The 19,945-nt window shown below is 54.6% G+C and overlaps 2 protein-coding genes across 5 annotated transcripts in view; one reads left to right on the forward strand and one right to left on the reverse strand.

Moving 5' to 3' along the window:
• The first annotated feature begins 925 nt into the window (after positions 1-925).
• Positions 926-15,918, forward strand: MAP4K1 (mitogen-activated protein kinase kinase kinase kinase 1). 2 transcript variants are annotated; one of them, XM_060131766.1, is made up of 31 exons: positions 926-1,024; positions 1,194-1,251; positions 1,364-1,454; positions 2,184-2,248; positions 3,738-3,793; positions 3,884-3,931; positions 4,087-4,129; positions 4,219-4,291; positions 4,748-4,879; positions 5,310-5,372; positions 5,483-5,564; positions 6,186-6,302; positions 6,521-6,599; positions 7,074-7,132; positions 7,212-7,255; positions 7,333-7,377; positions 8,108-8,150; positions 8,588-8,750; positions 8,843-8,925; positions 9,318-9,402; positions 10,431-10,507; positions 10,598-10,658; positions 11,434-11,542; positions 11,629-11,687; positions 11,826-11,929; positions 12,457-12,631; positions 12,913-12,978; positions 13,180-13,269; positions 13,354-13,424; positions 14,017-14,072; positions 15,740-15,918. In XM_060131766.1, the coding sequence occupies exons 1-31, from the start codon at positions 926-928 to the stop codon at positions 15,807-15,809; spliced, it is 2,466 nt and encodes an 821-aa protein (XP_059987749.1). In that variant the 3' UTR covers positions 15,810-15,918. The 2 variants fall into 2 exon arrangements, with proteins under 2 accessions (XP_059987749.1, XP_059987750.1); XM_060131767.1 differs by having other exon boundaries at positions 12,916-12,978.
• Positions 15,919-16,014: 96 nt separating this feature from the next.
• Positions 16,015-19,945, reverse strand: part of RYR1 (ryanodine receptor 1) — a 118,063-nt gene continuing 114,132 nt past the window's right edge. For all 3 annotated transcript variants that reach the window (XM_060131765.1, XM_060131764.1, XM_060131763.1), the window contains 6 exons: positions 19,445-19,579; positions 17,303-17,459; positions 16,821-16,885; positions 16,629-16,729; positions 16,400-16,451; positions 16,015-16,252 (listed from right to left, as the gene is read on the reverse strand). In XM_060131765.1, coding sequence (XP_059987748.1) covers positions 16,157-16,252; positions 16,400-16,451; positions 16,629-16,729; positions 16,821-16,885; positions 17,303-17,459; positions 19,445-19,579 — 606 coding nt within the window. In that variant the 3' untranslated portion in view covers positions 16,015-16,156. The remainder of the gene's footprint in view (positions 16,253-16,399; positions 16,452-16,628; positions 16,730-16,820; positions 16,886-17,302; positions 17,460-19,444; positions 19,580-19,945) is intronic.

Below are 19,945 nucleotides of genomic sequence, written 5' to 3' on the forward strand. Positions count from 1 at the left end.
GGCTTGCACCCACGTCGCACTGCGCGCGGCCGTGAACTCAAAACTGTGTTGGAATGCACGTGTTAGATAGATTCCTTTTGGGCCGTGGCCAAGTCCCGAGGAAGGTGCTCTCTGAGGTCCCCTTTTGGCCCAGGCCTCGGCCCCTGAGGCAGGATCCTGAGCTCCTCGCACTCCATTCTAACGCCGGGGGTTGCGGCCCGCAAAGCCGTTGTTCTCTGTCCGGCAGGGGCAGGGTGAGGGGGTTCCTGGACTCCTCCGGCTCGTTTTGTGGGTGAAAGCGAGTGCCCCGTGTGTGCCATCATGAGATGTGTGAACAGATTCTGCACACTGCAGGCATGGATACACATGCATGTGTCACTTATGTATATGCTCTGGGTACATCCACATATGTGCACACGGATATCCAGGCATTTGCATGTCGACTGGTCTTCGCACCGCACAGGAGGTTACCACTAAGTGCATGTATGTGCCCCCGGTGAGCAGTGATATACATTGCATGGCCGTCTCTGTGCAGACCTGCCATCTCTGAGTTGTGGCCCAGCACTCAAGCACTCAGCAGAGGTTCAACTGTAGTTTTTAGCCGCTGCCCAGAACGGGGGAGGGAGTGTTAGGGCACCCCTCCAGGTCACAATTAAGATAGTTTGCATCTGGTTTACATGCAGCCCAGGGCCCTGGAAGTGGAGGGGGTGTCCCCTGGGTCCCAAGGCAAGCTGCCCCTCACAGGCTCTTAGGGCCCAGGGGACAGGGGGTGGAGCCGGCTGCACAGCTCTGTGCTGGGGCAGGAAGCGAGAGTGGGGAGGGGGGAGGCCACAGCCGGTGGAGGCAAGGCGGGTGCAGGGCGTGTGGGGAGGGAGGGAGGTGACAGCACTCCGAGCCCTGAGGCCCTGCTGGCCACTGGGCGCAGGCCCAGCTCCGGGCCCCAGGAATGGACCTCGTGGACCCTGACATCTTTAATAGGGATCCCCGGGACCACTATGACCTGCTACAGCGGCTGGGTGGTGGCACCTATGGGGAAGTCTTCAAGGTGAGGAACCCCCTCATTCTCCATCACCCTCAAACCGGTGACCTTTGGGGTGAGGCCCAAGAAGGGAAGGGGATGTGAGAGGGTCCCAGTCCTTGGCTTTGGTTCAGGGTTGCTGAGGAGGAGCTCAGGCGAATGGAGCCCGCCTGACTGCCAACTTCCCCTTTACAAGGCTCGAGACAAGGTGACGGGGGACCTGGTGGCGTTGAAGATGGTGAAGATGGAGCCTGGTGAGGAGAGGACCTCAGGAGCTTCTTCCCCACACGCCCACCTCCTGGGACACTGGGATCTCCCCCATACTCCCTTCCTGCAGCAGCCTTTTCTCTCTGTCCCTCCTTGCAGACGATGATGTTTCCACACTTCAGAAGGAAATCCTCATCTTGAAAACTTGTCGGCACGCCAACATCGTTGCCTACCATGGGAGTTATCTCTGGTGATGAGCCTCAGACCTGCCCTGACACCCAGCCCAGCCCCTACCCGCGAGCTCCCATTCCTGACCAGGGTACCCCCTAACCTGACCTCTAATCCTGGACCCCCATTTTTAACTGGGGCACTCCTAACTTGATCCCCAGCCCAAAGTCCCACTTTTTTGACCAGAGCACCCCCAAATCTAATCTCCAATAAATAACTCCCATTTCTGACTAGGGGTCCACCAAACTGACCCCTTCAGAGTAACCAAACCTGAAACCAAGTCCCCTAAAACTAATCTTTCATCATTTTGCCCTTCGGGTCCCCTAGTTTCACTTTCATTTCCTTTAATACGAACCCCTAAATTCCCTGACCCCCAAATTAAGATCCCAGATGCCCCAATAAAGTCCTCTGTCCCCCAGACCTGGTATCCTAGCTCCTCTGTCCCCTCCGAACTTCCACAACCTGTGAGGTCTCTACCCTGTCTCCTAGGTTAGCATGGGACGACAGAGGATGCCATGGGTCAGGAGCCCAAAGAGCTGGGTTCCACTCCAGTTGATCCTAAACATATATTTCCTCTCTGAGCCTCAACTTCCCCATCTATAAAATGGGATGCTCTCACTGTAGTGGGCAATAGAGAGATGACAGCTCTCACATTAAAGTTCTTGTTGAACTAGAATAAGATGGACAGTGAGCCAGGAGGTATCCTATAATCATTACTGCTGTTATTAGTATTGCTTTTGAACTGTTACAGGCTGCAGAAGCTCTGGATCTGCATGGAATTCTGTGGGGCTGGTTCTCTCCAGGACATCTACCAAGGTGAGAGGAAGGGCACGGGGATCCAGGTAGCCCCATTCCCCCCAATTCGCCTGTCCTGTCTCTCTGCCTTTGTGTCTCCTGGGACTGTCTTTACGGTCCATATTTCACACAGTAAGCCGGCCCCTCCTCTGGGCCTGGTCTGGCCTGTATGATGCTGGGGATACTGTGGTGACCGAGCGGGCACTGACCCCTGTCCTCCAGGACCTGAGAGTCCAGCCCCAGTCTTTCTGCATGCAATGATCCCCTCTACTTCCCCTGCCCCATCTTCCCCGTGTCTGCATTTTCTCACCAAGGTGTATTCATGCGTTTGAGTATTTCTGCATTTCTGGCTCATCCTCAGTGCCCACATGTTCGTTTAATAGTGACTGTATTTCTGATTCTCTTAGCCTGCTTTTCACTCTCTCGGAGCATTGGAGGGTGTGGGTGGGGTGGGCCTCTGATCACTTCGAGTTTTCTCTTGCGCACCTCTATCTTCGACCATCTCCCGGTCTCCCTCTGGCCTCAGACCTCAAATGCCAGGAAGGAAGGACTTCATTAAGAAGTCCTCAGAGGGGGAAACTGAGGCCCACAGAGAGGAAGTGACTCACCCTGCCAGCCCGTCAGACCTGGTCTCTAACCCCTCTGCCTACTGTCTCTCTCTAGTGTATCCTCTTCACCCCTTTGTGTGTCTCTCTCTCACCATGTCTGTTTTCCCACTTTTTGTTCTCCGACCATGTCTTTCTTTCTCTGCCTCAATTTGGGTCTGTTCCTGATTCTCTTTCTCTCTCTGTCTCTCTCCCTGTCTCTCTCTGCCTTTCCTCATTTTACAAAGTGACATCACCCCCTGCTCAGAGCCCTTCCATACCTTCCAGTTCCCTCCAAAGCCAAGCCCAAATTTCTCATCACAGCCGGCAAGTCTGACCCCCACTGGCACACCCCAAGCAGACACACCTCATCTCCGCTCCATCCACTTTACTGCTTTCCAGACCCACCAGGCACTCTCCTGCCTCTGGGCCTTTGCACTGGCGGCTCCCGTCTTCACCCCCGTCACCTTCTCAGGGTTGATCACCCTGTGTAAAATGTCATACCCCTTCCCACACATATTTCCTGTTGTCTTTTCTTGCTTTATTTTTCTTCTATTTATTAGCATCTCACGTACTGTATATCTTACCTGTTTATCTTGTCTACTGTCCATCTCCCCCACCGGAATGTTCTGTCCATGAGGGCAGGGATCTCTGCCTCTTTTGTCCACAGCTGTATCCCCGGTGCCTGCCACGGTGGCTGGCACACAGTAGGCACGCGGTAAATATATGTTGAACGAATCTCTCTCCCTCCGGCCTCTGGTTCCCTGCATCGCTGCCCCTCTCTCCGTTGCTGACCACCCCTTTGCCTCCTCCCCCTACTTGTCCCATCCTGTTTCCCCCTCTCTATGTGGCACCCTCTCAGCTGGTGTGGGTGGCGGCCAGGGGCCTGGCCCGCACCCAACACCGCACCGGCGTGACCTTTGCAGTGACAGGCCCCCTGTCAGAGCTCCAGATCAGCTATGTCTGCCGGGAAGTGCTCCAGGTGAGGAGATGCTCTGTGGGCTTGGGTAGGGGCAGGGCCCTGCTCCAGCCCCCGGACACTTACAGCCCCCGTGTCCACCCTCCTCCCCAGGGACTGGCCTATCTCCACTCACAGAAGAAGATACACCGGGACATCAAGGTGGTCTAGGGGCAGAAAGGTGGCCTTGGTGGGTGGGGAGCCCAGGATATGGGAGTGGTGCTTGGAGGGCTCGGGGTGGTGTGGGACAGGGAGTGGCGGCAGCATTGGACTTGGGGGGTATCTCTGACAGCCTCTAATCGCCCCCTCTTCCCCAGGGAGCCAACATCCTCATCAATGATGCTGGGGAGGTCAGACTGGGTGAGTGTGGCTGGTGGGGCTCTGGAGGGGGACTGGCTGGGGGCCCAAGGGGACAGGAGAGGTCACTATATCTCTCTCTCTGCCTCTAGCTGACTTTGGTATCTCGGCCCAGATCGGGGCAACGCTGGCTCGACGCCTCTCTTTCATTGGGACACCCTACTGGTGAGGGGTGCCTGGCTGGCAGCTGGGGGTGGTACAGGGGGCAGCAGCTTTTCCCAGCCTGGGTCTCTGGGAATCTCCATCCTGGCTTTTTGCCCTGCCTCTACCTTGTTCTGTTGAATGTTCTGTCTTCTCTTGGGCTCCCTTTTGAGTTTTCCATTTACCTAGGGCTCTCTGTGCCCCCTCCACCTGTTCCTCTCAGTGTTTGTGTTGATTTTTATCCTGATCTCTCTGTCTTTCCATATCTGTCCACGTTTGCCTCCCTCTCTCTCTCTCTCTGTCTCTGTCTCTCTGCCTTTACCTCGCTCCGTCTTTATGTCTGTCTCTCTCCATCTTTATGTTTCTCTCTGCATCTGTCTCTCTGTATGCCCCGTTCTCCTTGTCTCTCTCCTACCCCCCCCAAAGTCTCCCCTCGTCCTCCTGTGTCAGCCCTGGCTCTCTGAGGGTCTCTGCCCCCAGGATGGCTCCAGAGGTGGCGGCCGTGGCCCTGAAGGGGGGCTACAATGAGCTGTGTGACATCTGGTCCCTGGGCGTCACAGCCATCGAATTAGCCGAGCTACAACCACCGCTCTTTGACGTGCACCCTCTCAGGTAGGCAGATGTGGGCATGTCCCCCTAGTCCCAGAGACCCCACTCAACTCTGACCCTGGACACCAGCCCCCAACCTGCTTCCCCACCACGAGACCCCCTACAGGAGACACCCCCTTGCTCTGAGCTCCATCCGAGACCCTCAGGCTCCCCTGAGCCCAGAAAGCCTTTTCTCCAGCCCTCCACACCAGGAGCCCCCAACACGGGGAGCGCCATCTTGAGGCTCCCTGCGAGACTGCAGGAGCTCTGTAATGCGATTAGCAGTATCCCCTAGAAGTGGCATCCCATGCCTTGTAAATCCTAACCCTCGTTCTCATTCTGTCCCCCACTTGGCTCTCTGCTGATCTTAGTGCTATCGGGGTTCCCTTGAGCCATGAGGTCTGACCTCCGCTGGAAAGTCTGATCCCCATATTCTGTCCTACTCTGTTTACAGAGTTCTCTTCCTCATGACCAAGAGTGGCTACCAGCCCCCAAGGCTAAAGGAAAAAGGCAAATGGTAGGAGAGGTTGATGGGAAGGAGGGAGAGGGAGGGTGGAGCCAGGGGCGATGGTCTGATGGGAGGGTCTCTGGCGCCCTCACCGCAGAACTTGCCTTCTTCCTCCCAAGGTCGGCTGCCTTCCACAACTTTGTCAAAGTCACCCTCACTAAGAGCCCCAAGAAACGACCCAGCGCCACCAAGATGCTCACTGTAAACCTCCCATCCCAGAGAAGCCTTCCCAGACTCACCCCCGGAATCCCCCAGGGCCTCCCACAGCTCCCTAGAACGTTGATAATTTCATCCCACAGAACCCCCATGGCCCTTTCAAAGTCCCTAGTCCCTCCGAATTCCCCAGGGATCCCCAAGACTCTGCAAATTGTATCCCAGACCTTTTTCCAAGATACGCTGAGTTCTTAAAACTCACAAATTCCCAGGGGCTTCAGGACCCATTCCTGGCTGTGCTTTGGAATTCCAGGGGAACTCCAGTCCCCTCTAAGACACCTTTGGAATTCTCCAACTACCCTATTTTTTCTTTTTTGGCCGCGATGCGCGCACGCGGGATCTTATTTCCTTGAGTAGCGATGGAGCCCGTGCCCCCTGTAGTGGAAGCGGGGACTCTTAACCACTGGACCGCCAGGGAAGTGCCCTACCCTAAGTTTATCTAATCCCGTCAGACTCCTCAGAATCCCCCAGGTCCCCAGAATTCCCTGCGTCTTCCTCTGTTGGCAACTTCCCCACTAGATTCCCTTAGATGGGTTCTCCAGCCCCTCGTCCCAACCCTCTCTCTCCAGCCCAGCCCTCTGTCTGCTGACACCCTCCTCCCCTCCCCAGCATCAACTGGTGTCCCAGCCTGGGCTAAACAGAGGCCTGATCGTAGATCTTCTTGACAAACTGAGGAACCCAGGGAAGGGGGCCCCTGTTGGCGAGATTGAAGATGAGGAGCCTGAGGTGAGGGACCCGCCCCCCCACTTCGCTCACGCTGTTCCCCTGCCTGGAGCACCCCCTTGCTGCCTGTCTTAGAAGGAAAAAAGCCAGTGAGGATGGGGAGCTTGGCGCAGGGCTGGAGGCACAGAGGTTATGGGAGGACCAAGGGCTCCAAGCTGGGCCCACAGGGTGGTGAGGGCTGCTAGAGGGCATGGTCCTGATGCAGTCGCTGCTCTGCCCAGCTCCCCCCCGCCATCCCTCGGCGGATCAGATCCACCCATCGCTCCAGCTCTCTGGGGATCCCAGACGCGGATTGCTGTCGTGAGTAGAGAACCCCTACGTCCGGGGACACCTGATCCTATAAGCCAAGAGATGCCCCCTCATCAGACGGCCAGAGGCCCCAGAGAACCCCATCACCATCTGACCCCACAGGAGACCCCAGAGAAAACCTCATCACCACCTGATCTACAAAGTGCCGCTAGAGACCCCTACCTCTCTGTCCTGCAGACAGAGCCCCTGAGACTTCCCACAACCACCAGGACTCCCAGAGACCTCAGAAATCTTTGTCTGATCCTTGGTACCCAGCTGGAACCTCAAAACAAACACTCTGTAACCATTCTGAGCCCCCAGCTCCCTGATCTCAAACCCTGACCCCCAAATGAGACCCCTGTAAACCAAGATCCCTCCCCTGGAGCGACAGCTCCAGTCCTAAGACCCTGATCCCAGACCCCACCCCCAATTCTACTCTTTTTGTTCCCAAATCCACTTCCCCAGCTCACTGTGTGTTACCCCCAGGGCGGCACATGGAGTTCAGGAAGCTCAGAGGCATGGAGTCCAGACCCACAGCCGACACGGTGAGATGCCTCCCCTGCCGCCCAGCCGCCCTCCCCTCCCCTCCCACTGGGCCACTGCTGACCCTTTACTATCCCGCAGGCTCGCTTACAGCCCCCTGGAGACTTCAAGAGCAGCAGTCCTAGGTCAGGGACCCTCAGGGTGGGAGGCAGGCTGGGCTACATGCGGGGACCACCCGAGGCTTATACCTGTCCCTCCTCAGGAGGCACCTGTCGGAGTCTGATGATGACTACGACGACGTGGACATGTAAGACAGCTCCACAGGCCCCCCCCCAGCCCCCACCTTCCTGCGACCCCGCCTTCCTTCCACCCCGACCCCAGCCTCAGCCCCTGCTTTCCTTCTACCACTCAGCGCTGACCCCTGACCCCTGACTGGACCCTCAATGCCCCCACCTTCCTTCACGCCGGACCCCTGACCCTCAACCCCACCCCAACGCAACCCTGGGCCCACTGCTACATCTCAGTCCCCGGCTCCGGCCAGAGGTTGCTCCCATCCCCAGATCTCAACGGCAGTCCTAACCCTCAACCCCCAGCCCTCATCTTTCTTCATCTCACCCAGCCTCAGGCTGAACCTTTCCCCCATGTCAGGCCCTCAGCCCCAGCAGTCGGCCCAGGCCCCCATCTCCCCCAGCCCCAGGCCTGTGTCAGCCTCAGGGCCCACCCATCCATCCCACACGTCTCGTCTGTCATGGGGTCACGGGCAGCGCGCCTGGCACCAAGTGAGAACCTGACCCCAGGAGCTCATAGGATCTGTGTTCCAAGGTGGGCGTGAAGGTGCAGAGACTTGCTGCGCTGTCAGCACTCGATATCCAGGAGTTGCTGTTACCGTTAACATCATGGTTATCAGTCCTTTAACCCCCGGCCCCAGCCCAGACCGCGTTGCCCTCTGAGCCTCCTGAGCTCAAACCTCTGGCCCCAACCCTCCCCAGTGCTTGTTCCCCACACCCGCACCTGCTTACCCCATCATTGTGTTCCAGCCCCACCCCTGCAGAAGACACACCTCCTCCGCTGCCCCCCAAGGTAAGGCCCTGGGTCAGAGCTGGGGGCCACGGGGCCAGGAGGCCAGAGTCCATAGATGCTGGGATACTGAGCCCTCTAGGGCTGGAGTCTGGGATGCCGGGTCCTTTGAATTCTGGGAAGACTGGGACGATAAGCACATTGGGATCTGGAAGTGGTAACCCCGACCCTAGGGGTGGGACTCAGAATATTTAGCCCGATGGACACTGATCAGTAGCTGGTCCTTGGAAACGCCTGCTGCACCCAGCACTCGCCCTTTAGTTGCTGGCATGTGTCGATGTTGGGCGTGGGTTAGAGGGGAAGGCTGGAGTGGTGGTCGGACATCGTGGGGAGGGTCAGAGCCATGACCTACTGTCAGTGCTGGTGGAGGCAGATTGAAGGGCGCCCTCTCTCTCAGATCATCTAATGTATTCCCCCACCGTCCTTCTCTCTCTCCAAAGCCCAAGTTCCGTTCTCCATCGGACGAGGGTCCTGGGGAGACTGGGGATGAGGGACAGCTGAGCCCGGGGGTGCTGGTCCGATGTGCCAGTGGGCCTCCTCCACGCACCCCACATCTTGGGCCTCCCCCAGTCACGCGAAGCCCCCACCTAACTGCCCACTCAGGTGACAGGGCAGGCTGGGGTGGGAGGTGGGCAGAGGTGGGGTGTGGCAGGGTTAGGGGGGTTTGGGGGCTGATTTTCCCCACCCCATCTCAGAACCCTCACTCTGGAACCCAGCCCCCTGGGAGCCTGACCAGCCCCCACTGTTGCCCCCCAAGAAGGAAAAGATGAAGAGAAAGGTGAGGCCAGCCGTGCTGAGGACTCACACCTCTGGATGGGGCTGGGGATGCATGGTGGGAGTGGGGGGCTTGGGCTGGGAAGACTAATAATATAACAGGTGACATACGTTGAGCAGTTCCTCTGTGCCAGACACTGATCTCGTGTCTTTACAAGGTGTATACCTTCACAGAAAGAGGTAGATGTCGTAGAGATAGGTGTTATCCCCCATTTCAAACTGGGGAAACTGAGGCACAGAGCGGTTAAGTAGCTTTCCAAGGTATAAACCTTTGAGGAAGCAGAGGCAGGATTTGAACCTTGGCACTCTTGCTTCCAAATCTTAACCACCACGCCTTCCTGTCCCCTCCTCCCTTTTGCTGGATCTGCTGTTGCCCCGCCCCCATGGCCCACCCAGGGATGTGCCCTTCTTGTAAAGTTATTCAATGGCTGCCCCCTCCGGATCCACAGCACAGCAGCCTGGACGCACCCCTCCACCAAGGGTGAGCATTCAGGAGGGTCATGGAGAATGTGGTGGGGACGGGGAGGGCCCTTAATGGAAGGCACAAAGGCAGGGACAGGGGAGGGGAGGGAGTGGCAGAGCTGAGGCAGGGGCACAGCCAGGAGTTACAGGTGGAGTTGAGGGATCAAAGATGGGTAGAGCGAAGATGGGTTTGAGAGTGAAGACTAGGAAAATTAGAGTTTGGAGGCCGGGAGTGTCAGATATGGGACTTCCCCGGGGGTCCAGTGGTTAAGACTCCGCGCTTCCACCGCAGGGGGCAGGGGTTCGATCCCTGGTCGGGGGAACTAAGGTCCCACATGCTGTGCGGTGTGGCCAAAATAAAAAATAAATAAATTTTTAAAAAGGAGTGTCAGATATAGCAGAAAGGTCAGAGTTTGGGGTACAAGATCCAGGACAGTTGGACCCCATTAACCTCGGTTGTAGGTTAATGGTAGAGAGACTGGGATCAGGATTTGGGGGCCAGGAGTTTTGGGGATTAGAATGTAGCAGAAGGGGAGAGAGTTTGGGGATCAAAGATGTGGAGACAAGGTCAGTGAGGGATAAATGTTAAGGAAACAGTATTAGAGTTTTCGGGGTCACACTGGACAGAAAAAGCCACATGGAGGGCTGTCTGAATTTGAGGATCAGTGTTGAGATAGGATTAGCATTCAGGGACCAGAACTGGGGAGAAAGAGGGAAAGAATTTAGAGGGCTATTTGGGGAGTCACATCTAATGTTGGGGGCAGAATTGAGGGGACAGAGGGTCAGGATTTGCGAGTCAGGGATGGAAGAACCACCAGAACCAGTGGTGGTCAGAGGCTGGTGAGAGTGAGATCAGCTCAGGAGAACTGGTCAGGGTTTGAGTTCAGATTTGGGGAAACAGAGGCCGGAAGTGTCAGTTTGGAGGGAGAGCAGAGAATTGAGGGTCAGGGCTGGCGAACAGAGTACCAGTGTTTGGGGCCATAGGGGGGTCTGGGAAGTCCCCCACTATGAGGCAGGTCCCAGCATCCTCATGTCTGTGCTCCCCAGACCAGCACCTGCTCCTGGGGGCCGAGGAAGGCATTTTCATCCTGAACCGAAATGATCAGGAGGCCACACTGGAGATGGTGAGGGGCAGCACCTAGGATGGGCCAAGGGTGGGGGCTGGAGCTGGGGTTGCTGGGGTCTTACAGGAGCCATCTCCCCTTCCTCTACAGCTTTTTTCTAGCCGGACTACCTGGGTGTACTCTATCAACAATGTCCTCATGTCTCTCTCAGGTCTGGTTATGGCTGGGTGGGAGGGTGGGGAGTCAGAACTTAAGGAGTCAATGGGTTGGGAGATAGCTGGGCATGGCTGAATAAAAAAAAAATTAGGCTCCCCCTTCACAGAGCCTACAGTTCAAATTCCAGCCACTTTTCCACTGTCGGACTTGGGGCAAGAGACTTCTCCCTGAGCCTCAGTCTCCCCCTCTGTAAAATGGGGCTCACAGTAGTGCCCACCTCTCAAGTCAGTTTTGAGGTAATTTCCACAAGAAGTCAGTCTTTACATTTCCTTGATGTTCAGATGACAGTTAGTACTTGTTCCATGCTTTACTAAAATAGAGCGAGCAAGTGGTAGATTAAAATTATGTGTCATTGTTTTATAAACACTTTGTGTAAAAGAATTTCTAATTTATGAGGAGACCCCAAGCCAAAAGTTTGTGATGACAGACTTTTGCAGAATTTGTAGATATGTTTTTCTTAAATTTTGTAATGTGTGTAACTTCATCTGACTGGTTAAGTGTCCATCATTTGTCATGTGGCTACAAGCACCACGAGGGTAGGGAACGTAATTATTTTACTCACCATTAATGGTTCACCAGAGCCAAGCACAGTGCCTGGCCTACAGTGGGCATTTAAAATATGTTGCGTGAAAAATGAGTAAATAAAGGTGCTTGAGACTTGAGGGCTTGGGCATTTTAAAGGGATGGGGCCAAGTGATGGGATAGGGAAAAGGTGGGAGTGTGCAGTGTCCTATAACTGCCTGCTTCTCCTACATACACACACACTGCAGGAAAGACCCCCCACCTGTATTCTCATAGCATCTTGGGCCTACTGGAACGGAAAGAGGCCAGAACAGGAAGCCCCATCGCTCACATTAGCCCCCACCGGCTACTGGCAAGGTACCAGCCCGCAGTGGCACCTCTGACCCCTCTAATGCCTCATTTCTGCCGTCCCTCCCCCCATTCACGCCTCCCTTCTTCTGCAGGAAGAACATGGTCTCCACTAAGATCCAGGACACCAAAGGCTGCCGGGCGTGCTGTGTGGGTGAGAGAAAACCCCATGGGTGTGCAGAGAGGGGGCGGGACCAGGGGCGGGACTTGGACTCCCTCTCGACCGGAGAGGATTGCAGAGTTAAGGCAGGGTGAACAGAGCCCGGGGAAAGATGTATCCTTACCTCCACAGCAGAGGGCGCGAGCTCCGGGGGCCCGTTCCTGTGTGGGGCATTGGAGACATCCGTGGTCCTGCTTCAGTGGTACCAGCCCATGAACAAGTTCCTGCTGGTCCGGGTAGGGAGCCTGCAGACGCTGGGGACTTTGTCAGATTGGGTGGCCAGGGCCATCCACTCTACGCTTCTGTTGAGAGCTCCACGAATCCGGCCTTCCACCCGAGGCCCCGCCCCAATCTCCCCAAGGCCCCGCCCACCTGGAGGCTCCTCACTGATCTTTCAGCTCCGCTCCTCACCCCGGCCTAATTATTCTTCAGGCCCTATGCCCCTCCCCCCACCTCTAAGGAGACCCCATTCAGGTTCTTTGAGTCTCTAAGGAGACTTTGCTGCCTTTGGGGCCACAGCCCCCGGGGGCCCTGCCTCTCTGTCGCCAAGGCGGCACGCCCCCAAACGGAAGCCGCGCCCACTCTGAGGGCACATCCGTCAATTTCTAAGCCCTCTGAGGCCTCACCCCCTGAAGTTTCTTGGCAAGGGAATACTTAGGAAATACTTCGGAAGCCCCACGCCCACTGTCCTCCAAGGCCCCGCCCCCGCTCAGGCCCCGCCCCAAGCCTTCTCTGAGCCCGCCCCTCCCTGCGCGTTCCGCAGCAGGTGCTGTTCCCGCTACCTACGCCTCTGCCGGTGTTTGCACTGCTGACCGGGCCAGGCTCCGAGTTGCCCGCCGTGTGCATCGGCGTGAGCCCCGGGCGGCCTGCGAAGTCGGTGCTCTTCCACACCGTGCGCTTCGGCGCGCTCTCCTGCTGGCTGGGCGAGATGAGCACAGGTGCAGGCTCTGGGAGGGGTGGGGCTTATCAGTTTGGAAGGGTTGGGTCTGGGTGGCTGGGCGGTGCTTAGCCTGAGGCGTAATTGAGAAAGGGGTTAAAACGAGAGGGGACGGGAGAACATTGGGTATATATAATCGGTGAGATTGATGATAGGGAACTGGGGAACTCTATGATGGGCGAGGTTTAGCCCTTTTGCTTGGGAATGGACAGGGTGCCTAGCCCGCTTGCTTGGGAAAGGCGGAGTGAGGTGGAATTGGTCCTTGAACCCCCGCCTCTCAAGCAGAGCACAAGGGACCAGTACAGGTGACTCAGGTCGAGGAAGACAAGGTGATGGTGTTGATGGACGGTAAGAATCTTCCTCCCTCCCTTTCCCCCACTATTCCTAGATCTCCGAAACCCAGAACCTGTACCTCTCTCAGAAACGCTGAGCCCCTCCAGTCCTTGTCCATCCTGCTTTGCTTCTCACGCTGAATTTATTGTCTGGTCCCTCCATAACCTCCTAAGTCCCGCTTACTGCTCTTAAAGACCCCGCTCTACCTCCTTCTAGGGTCTCTGAAGCTGGTGACCCCAGAGGGGGCCCCAGTCAGGGGGCTTCGAACTCCAGAGATCCCCATGACTGAAGCAGTGGAGGCCGTGGGTATGTGCCGGGATGATAGGGTCCGGGGTCCAGGTTGGAGGCTTAAGGGAAAGCCAAGGGTAACAGGCACTGCTTTCCTCCCAGCTATGGTCGGGGGTCGGCTCCAGGCCTTCTGGAAGCATGGAGTGCAGGTGTGGGCTCTAGGCTCGGACCAGGTAAGCTCCTCCGTCCCAGCCCCCGCAACCCAGCCCCTCCCATGTCAGTCATCTCATTCATCAGATGGAATGGGAGAACTGAGTCAGGGTGTGAAGTCCTGGAGGAGAAGCTTTCTCTAGGCTCAGTTCAGACGGGTCCCCTTCTTTACCCCAGTGTCGCTTAGGTCCAGACCTCATCCAGGGTCACTGTAGAGATATGTGGGTTAAGAGCATGGCCCAGACTGCCTGGGTTGGAATCCAGCTGAATGACCTTAGGCCAATGACTTAATCTTCCTGTGCCTCACTTTTCTCATCCGGAAAATGGAGTGGAAAATGGAGTGAAAAATGGTGCTTACCTCACAGAACACCATGTGTCAGGCTCTGCCCTTACAGTTTTGTATTTTACTTAATCTTCGTGATTGCCTATCAGGTAGGTAATATGATTTCAAAGGTTAGTAATCTGAGGTGCAGAGAGGTTAAGTAACTCGCCTGACGTCACACAGCTGATGAGCGGTGTTGGCAAGAATGATTATTTCTGGACCTGAGGAGTTCAGAGACCTTGTCCCCTGCTCTCTTTAAAGGAGAGACACTGACACAGCACCTTTTCCCCCAGCTGCTGCAGGAGCTGAGAGACCCCACCCTCACCTTCCGTCTGCTTGGCTCCCCCAGGTATGAACTCGGGAAGGGGGGGCTTCTGATGTGGAGAGGGCATCCGGAGGTATCCCCAGCCACCTGTATCTGTGGCCTGGACATCCTCTCACCTGGTCTCCCTGCTTCCATCTCTGCCCCCTATAGTCCATTCCCCACACAGCAGCCAAGGTGGAATTTTCATTTTTAAATTTTTATCCTAACTTTTTATTTTGACATAATTTTAGACTCTCAGAGAAGTTGCAAAAATAAATTTAAAAATTGTGTATCCCCTTCACCCAGATTCCCCATATATTATGTTTTAGCCACATTTGCTTTATTCTTCCCTTTCATATATGTATACTTTTTTTCTATTTGCATGTGAATTGCAGACGTGATGCCAATTTACCCCTAAATACTTCAGTGTATGTTTCCTAAATGAAGGCCAGGACATACTCTTACAAACCACAATACAGCTGTCAAAATCAAGAAAATAACAGTGAAATATCACTACCTTCTAATTCACACGTTCGTTCAAGTCTCACCAGTTGTTCCAATGATGCTCTTGCTCTTTATAACCAAAAAATAATACGTTTTTTCTCGTCCAGGATATAATCCAGGATGATGGGCTGCATTTTGGAGTAATGTTTCTTTAGTCTTGAGCCTAGGACAATTCTTCAGACTTTCCTGGCTTTTCATAACCTTGACACTTTTGAAGAGTACAGGAAACTTGTTTTACAGAATGTCCCTCAACTGGGTTTGAGGTTTCCAGGTTAAGCGTTTGGGGCAGGAATACCACAGAAATGATGGTGTGTCCTTTCACTGCATCAGATCAGGAAGCACATGTTTTGTCCCATTACTGGTGATGTTATCTTTTTTTTTCTTTCTTTATTTTTGGCTGTGTTGGGTCTTCGTTGCTGCGCGCGGGCTTTCTCTAGTTGCGGCGAGCGGGGGTTACTCTTGGTTGCAGTGCGTGGGCTTCTCATTGCGGTGGCTTCTCTTGTTGCGGAGCATGGGCTCTAGGCGCGCGGGCTTCAGTAGTTGTGGTGCATGGGCTCAGTAGTGTGGCTCACGGCCTCTAGAGCGCAGGCTCAGTAGTTGTGGCGCACGGGCTTAGTTGCTCCATGGCGTGTGGGATCTTCCCGGACCAGGGCTCAAACCTGTGTCCTCTGCATTGGCAGGAGGATTCTTAACCACTGCGCCACCAGGGAAGCCCAGAGGGGTCTTTTAAAATCCAGATCTGATTGTGTCACTCTCCACCTGCTTAAATCCTTCCCGTGACCTCAGGATAAATACCCAATACTGGTCATAGCTCACAAACCATGACTTCTGCAGTCAAACCCCAGGCTCTCTCCCACCTCAAGGCCTTTGCACAGGCTGTTCTCTCTGCCCAGAACACTCTTCCCTGCCTTTTCACCAAGTTCCCTCCTGAGCCTCTTTCAGGCTCCACCATCCATTCTTTGGGGGCACCTTGGCTGACCCCTTGGGCTAGGTTTCCCTGTTATGTGCCTCATGCTTCTTTGCATTCATCTGATTCACTGATTCATGTTGGTCTCCTGCTCTAGATGGAGCTCCCCGAGGGCAGGGGCCATGTGTGCTCATTCACTGCTATAGCCCAGCATTGTGCTGGCAAAGACTCCATAAACTCCTCTGCAGATGAAGGAATGAACAAATGCATGAATGAACTGACTTCTCTCTTCCTTCCCTAGGCCTGTGGTGGTGGAGACACGCCCAGCAGATGATCCTACTGCCCCCAGCAACCTCTACATCCAGGAATGAGTCCCTGACGGGGTGTTAGGAACCAGTCCCCACACCTCCCTCCCCAGCGGACACACATTAGTGATCACGACATGCCCCTGTCTCTGAATAAACATGACTCCAGTCTCTGCTGCCGTCTTGGTTTTCTTGGGTTGGCGGGGGAGAGGAGGGCAGAATTCCTGTATGCCCACCTACCCCCCAATGTCAACAATCCAGCACAATGGTGTCAGGGGTGTAGCACAGACTTTATTTTGCCAGTACAGGTCACCCTCCCCCAGCCGCCTTGCGGGGAGGGATTTGGGGGCTAAGGGGCTTGCTGTGAGAATAAGGACCTTCGAGGTGGGGGTGAAGGGCCAGCTGGGGGTGTCTCAGCTAAGCTGGTCCTCATACTGCTTGCGGAAACAATCGCCAGCCGGGAAGAAATCCCAACATCTCTCTTGGTACATCTTCCAGACGTAAGACTCCTAGGGGTGGGGGATGGGGAAGGGTTGGTTGGTCACATCTTCAAATGCTTCATATTGATATGAGCTTTTTACTGTCACCTGCTGATTGACCTTATATTAAAATTCACCATGTCTCTGCCCATTGTCGTCCCATTAACACACCCTTACCTGACCCGTGTGTTCGGTCTCGTCCTTGTTTATCAGATACATCAGGAAAAACCTGGGGATGGGAGGCAGCGGTAGACAGGTCGCAATCACCCTTACTTGCTCCTGATTGGCTGGCTGGGAATCCACCCACATGGACACCATCCCCCCTCCCCTAACTGGCCAGTATCTCGGCCTGGCTGGCGGCAGCCACGCCCCCACCCTCCTGATTGGCCAGTGGGCCCACACTCACATGTAATTGGCCAGGTTGTGCTCCTCTAGTGTGTGAGTCTCGAACCCATGCGGTGTTGAATCAAAGTAATCGCTGCCGATACCACAGATGAAGCACTTGGTCTGTGCATGGCAGGAGACATCAGAGTCAAGGCCCATTCAACCCCCCAGGGTCCCATGATCCCTCTGGGTCGCCCCCCCAGATATGACCTACCTCCATATCTTCCTTCACTTGCTCTTGTTGGTCTCGGAGCTCACCAAAAGCGTCAATGATCAGACCTGGGGTGGCAGGGCGCAAGTCAGTGCCCAACCTCTGACCCAGTTCAGACTCCCTCCTCTTCTGGCTACCTACCTCTGAGTCCTGCCTCCCACCCTCATCCCCCTAATCACACCCTGCTTCCTAAAAATAATAATACCTAGCATTTATTGAGCACTTATCATGAGCCAGACATTTACCACCTATGAATTGATTGAATTCTCACAACAACCCGATGAGGCTAGTACAATTAAAACCCCCCATTTTACAGATGGAGAAACTGAGGCTCAGAGTGGTGACTTGCCCAAAGTCTCACAGTAGGGAGAGGCAGAGCCAGGATATGAATCCAGGCTGATGTGATCCTGGGACTGCACTCTTAAATGAGCTAGTCTGCCTCTGGGCACAGAGCCCCCACTCCCACACCCCCGACAAGCACTGACCCTGGATGATGGCCAACAGGATGACGATGACAAAGAAGAAGAAGGTGATGTCGAAGACCACCCGGTACAGCTCATATTCATCGCCTGCTGGGTCCTCAATCTCGTCCCCAATGCCCCCACCAGCTCGGACACCCACATACATGTGAAACAGGTAACACTGCGGGGGCAGGGTGAGAAGCACATTAGTCATGCACTCAATCATTCGACATTCACCCACTACCTACAGGGCCCTGGGCTAGTTGCAGCAGGGCACACATGGCAATGACTGAGACAGTCCTGAACCTTCCTCTCACAGGGCTCACAAACTTGGCATCAGACAGTGACAGCCCAGAAATGATCAGGGTTGTGATAGGGAGGGCTCAGGGCCAGGACAGTGAAAGCACAGTGTAATCAGGGGTGAGATGGGGGAAGCACAGGAAGCGTTGAAGCTTTGAAAGCCTGACCCAGCCTGCGGTGATGGGGCAAGGCTTCCTAGAAGAGGGGACATGTGTGAGCTGGAACGTGAAGAAAATGTTAGGTGGGAGAGAGAGTTCCAGGCAGAGAAAACCACATGTGCTTCATCACCATTTGGGGAGGAAAGAATGCATCTTGCTCTTGTGAGGAACTGAAAGAGGTTCAGTGAAGCTGGAAAATAGAGTTCCTGCGGGCAAGAGCAGGGAGATAAATGAGGTCCAGCCAATGGTCATGGAGGGCTTCCTGTAGGAGGCAGCATTTAAGTTGAAGGTGAAGCATCAAGTGAAGGGGTGTGTGTACATAGGGCCGGGCAAGGGAGGAAGAGAGAATGTCAGATGCAAAGGGCTTGGCTTGGGAGGAAACACATGATCTTAGGGGAACTGAAGGAGGACCAGGCAGCCAGAGAGCAAAAAGCAAGAAGGGCTCTGGTTAGACTCAGGCCAGGCTGGTTTTTCCCTGGCTTTGTAAGCCATGGTGAAGGCATCAGGAAACCACAAGAAGGTTCTGAGCAGAGGGAGGGACGTGGTCTGCCTGGCACTTGGGAAAGACTTTACACTGTTCTTTCTGTGTCCCTGGGAAGTGAGAGAACGCAGTTCTCTTGGGTAAGAGCTAAGACCAGTGACTGATGGGAACAAGGCTGAGTGGCAAGACCAGGTCTGGTGGGGCCTCAAATGTCAGGCTGAGTGGATCCTGTGAGCACAGTGCCAGATTACAGGCCATCTCTGAGATAAAGCCCTGGGATGATTCTTTCCACTGTGGCCCATGCCTATAGTAGGTTAAACTTAATTTGGGGGGAATTCCCTAGCGGTCCAGTGGTTAGGACTCTGCGGTTTCACTGCTGAGGGTCTAGGTTCGATCCCTGGTCGAAGAACTAAGATCTCACAAGCCGCACAGTGCGGCCAAACAAATTTTTTTAACTAACTAAATAAAAAGTTTAAAAAATTCACAAGTGGAGGAAATGCTAAGGTTCAGTTGGGGTATAATAAAAATAAAGATGGAGTCTAGTGGAATTCCCTGGTGGTCCAGTGGTTGGGACTCTGCACTCTCACTGTCAAGGGCCCAGGTTCAATCCCTGGTCAGGGAACTAAGATCCTACAAGCCGTGCGGTAAGGCCAAAAAAAAAAAAAAAAGATGGAGTTTAGAAAAAAAAAAGCAACTCAGTTTGGGTTATGACCACCACTCCTAGAACAGAAGAGAAAATAAAAACACGGATAGCATGCTTTGGGTGACACTCTTCGTTATAATGATGATAGTAGCTCACATCTGTGGAATCCTTAATACCTGCCAGGCACTATTCTAAGACTTTTAAATCTTAGATGATCAGGGAGCATCACTGAGTCCTAAAAGCAACCCGAAGATGTAGGCACTGTTATTATACACCCATTTCACAGGTGAGGACACCAGAGGGTGGAGAGGTTGAGCAGCCAACCCCAAATCACATGGCCTGTAAGTCAGGCACCGTGCCTGAGCACCCTTCCAATAAGGATAGCTTGAAAAACTCAATTACTATTATAACAGTGGCTACCATTTATTGAGCATTGTTCTAAGTACCTCACAAGTGTCAGCTCACTGAACCCTCACAATAAGTCTACAGGTAGTTTCTATTACTCACCCCCTTTACAGATGGGAAAACTAAGGGTCAGGGATGGTCAGTAACTTGTTCCAAGAGTGTTGGGGGGAGGGGCTTACCGTCATCATGTCGTCACACTTCATATCAGGCTCGTCCTCATCCTCACTCTTGTTGTAGAACTTGCGGAAGAAGTTGAAAGCCACCACGGTGTACAGGTAGACCACCACCGCCAGGAGGCCCACGGTCATCACCAGCTGGGGACGGGCAATGGGCCGGTCAGCTCCACTCTGGGCTTGCCCCTCCCCCATGCCCAGCCTTCTCTATCCTTTTTTTTTTTTTAAATATTTATTTATTTATTTGGCTGCGCTGGGTCTTAGTTGCGGCACGCGGGCTCCATAGTTGTGGCATGTGTGATCTTTAGTTGCAGCATGTGGGATCTAGTTCCCTGACCAGGGATCAAACTTAGGCCCCCTGCACTGGGAGCGCAGAGCCTTAACCGCTGGACCACCAGGGAAATCCCCAGCCTTCTCTATCCTTGCCCCAGTTCGGCCCAGGTGGCCTTCCCCCTGGGGTCTCACCACCCACACCTGCCCTGGCTCAGCCCGCCCAGCCTTGCCCCT

Source organism: Lagenorhynchus albirostris, chromosome 19 (assembly GCF_949774975.1).
Source record: "Lagenorhynchus albirostris chromosome 19, mLagAlb1.1, whole genome shotgun sequence".
NCBI lineage: Eukaryota > Metazoa > Chordata > Mammalia > Artiodactyla > Delphinidae > Lagenorhynchus > Lagenorhynchus albirostris.

Excerpts from the sequence above, each read along its gene's own strand:
- MAP4K1 (XM_060131766.1), top strand. The coding sequence starts at position 926 with ATGGACCTCGTGGACCCTGACATCTTTAATAGGGATCCCCGGGACCAC. Across the intron at positions 3,932-4,086 it reads AGATACACCGGGACATCAAG|GGAGCCAACATCCTCATCAA; the intron begins GTGGTCTAGGGG and ends CCTCTTCCCCAG. Across the intron at positions 9,403-10,430 it reads GACGCACCCCTCCACCAAGG|ACCAGCACCTGCTCCTGGGG; the intron begins GTGAGCATTCAG and ends TGTGCTCCCCAG.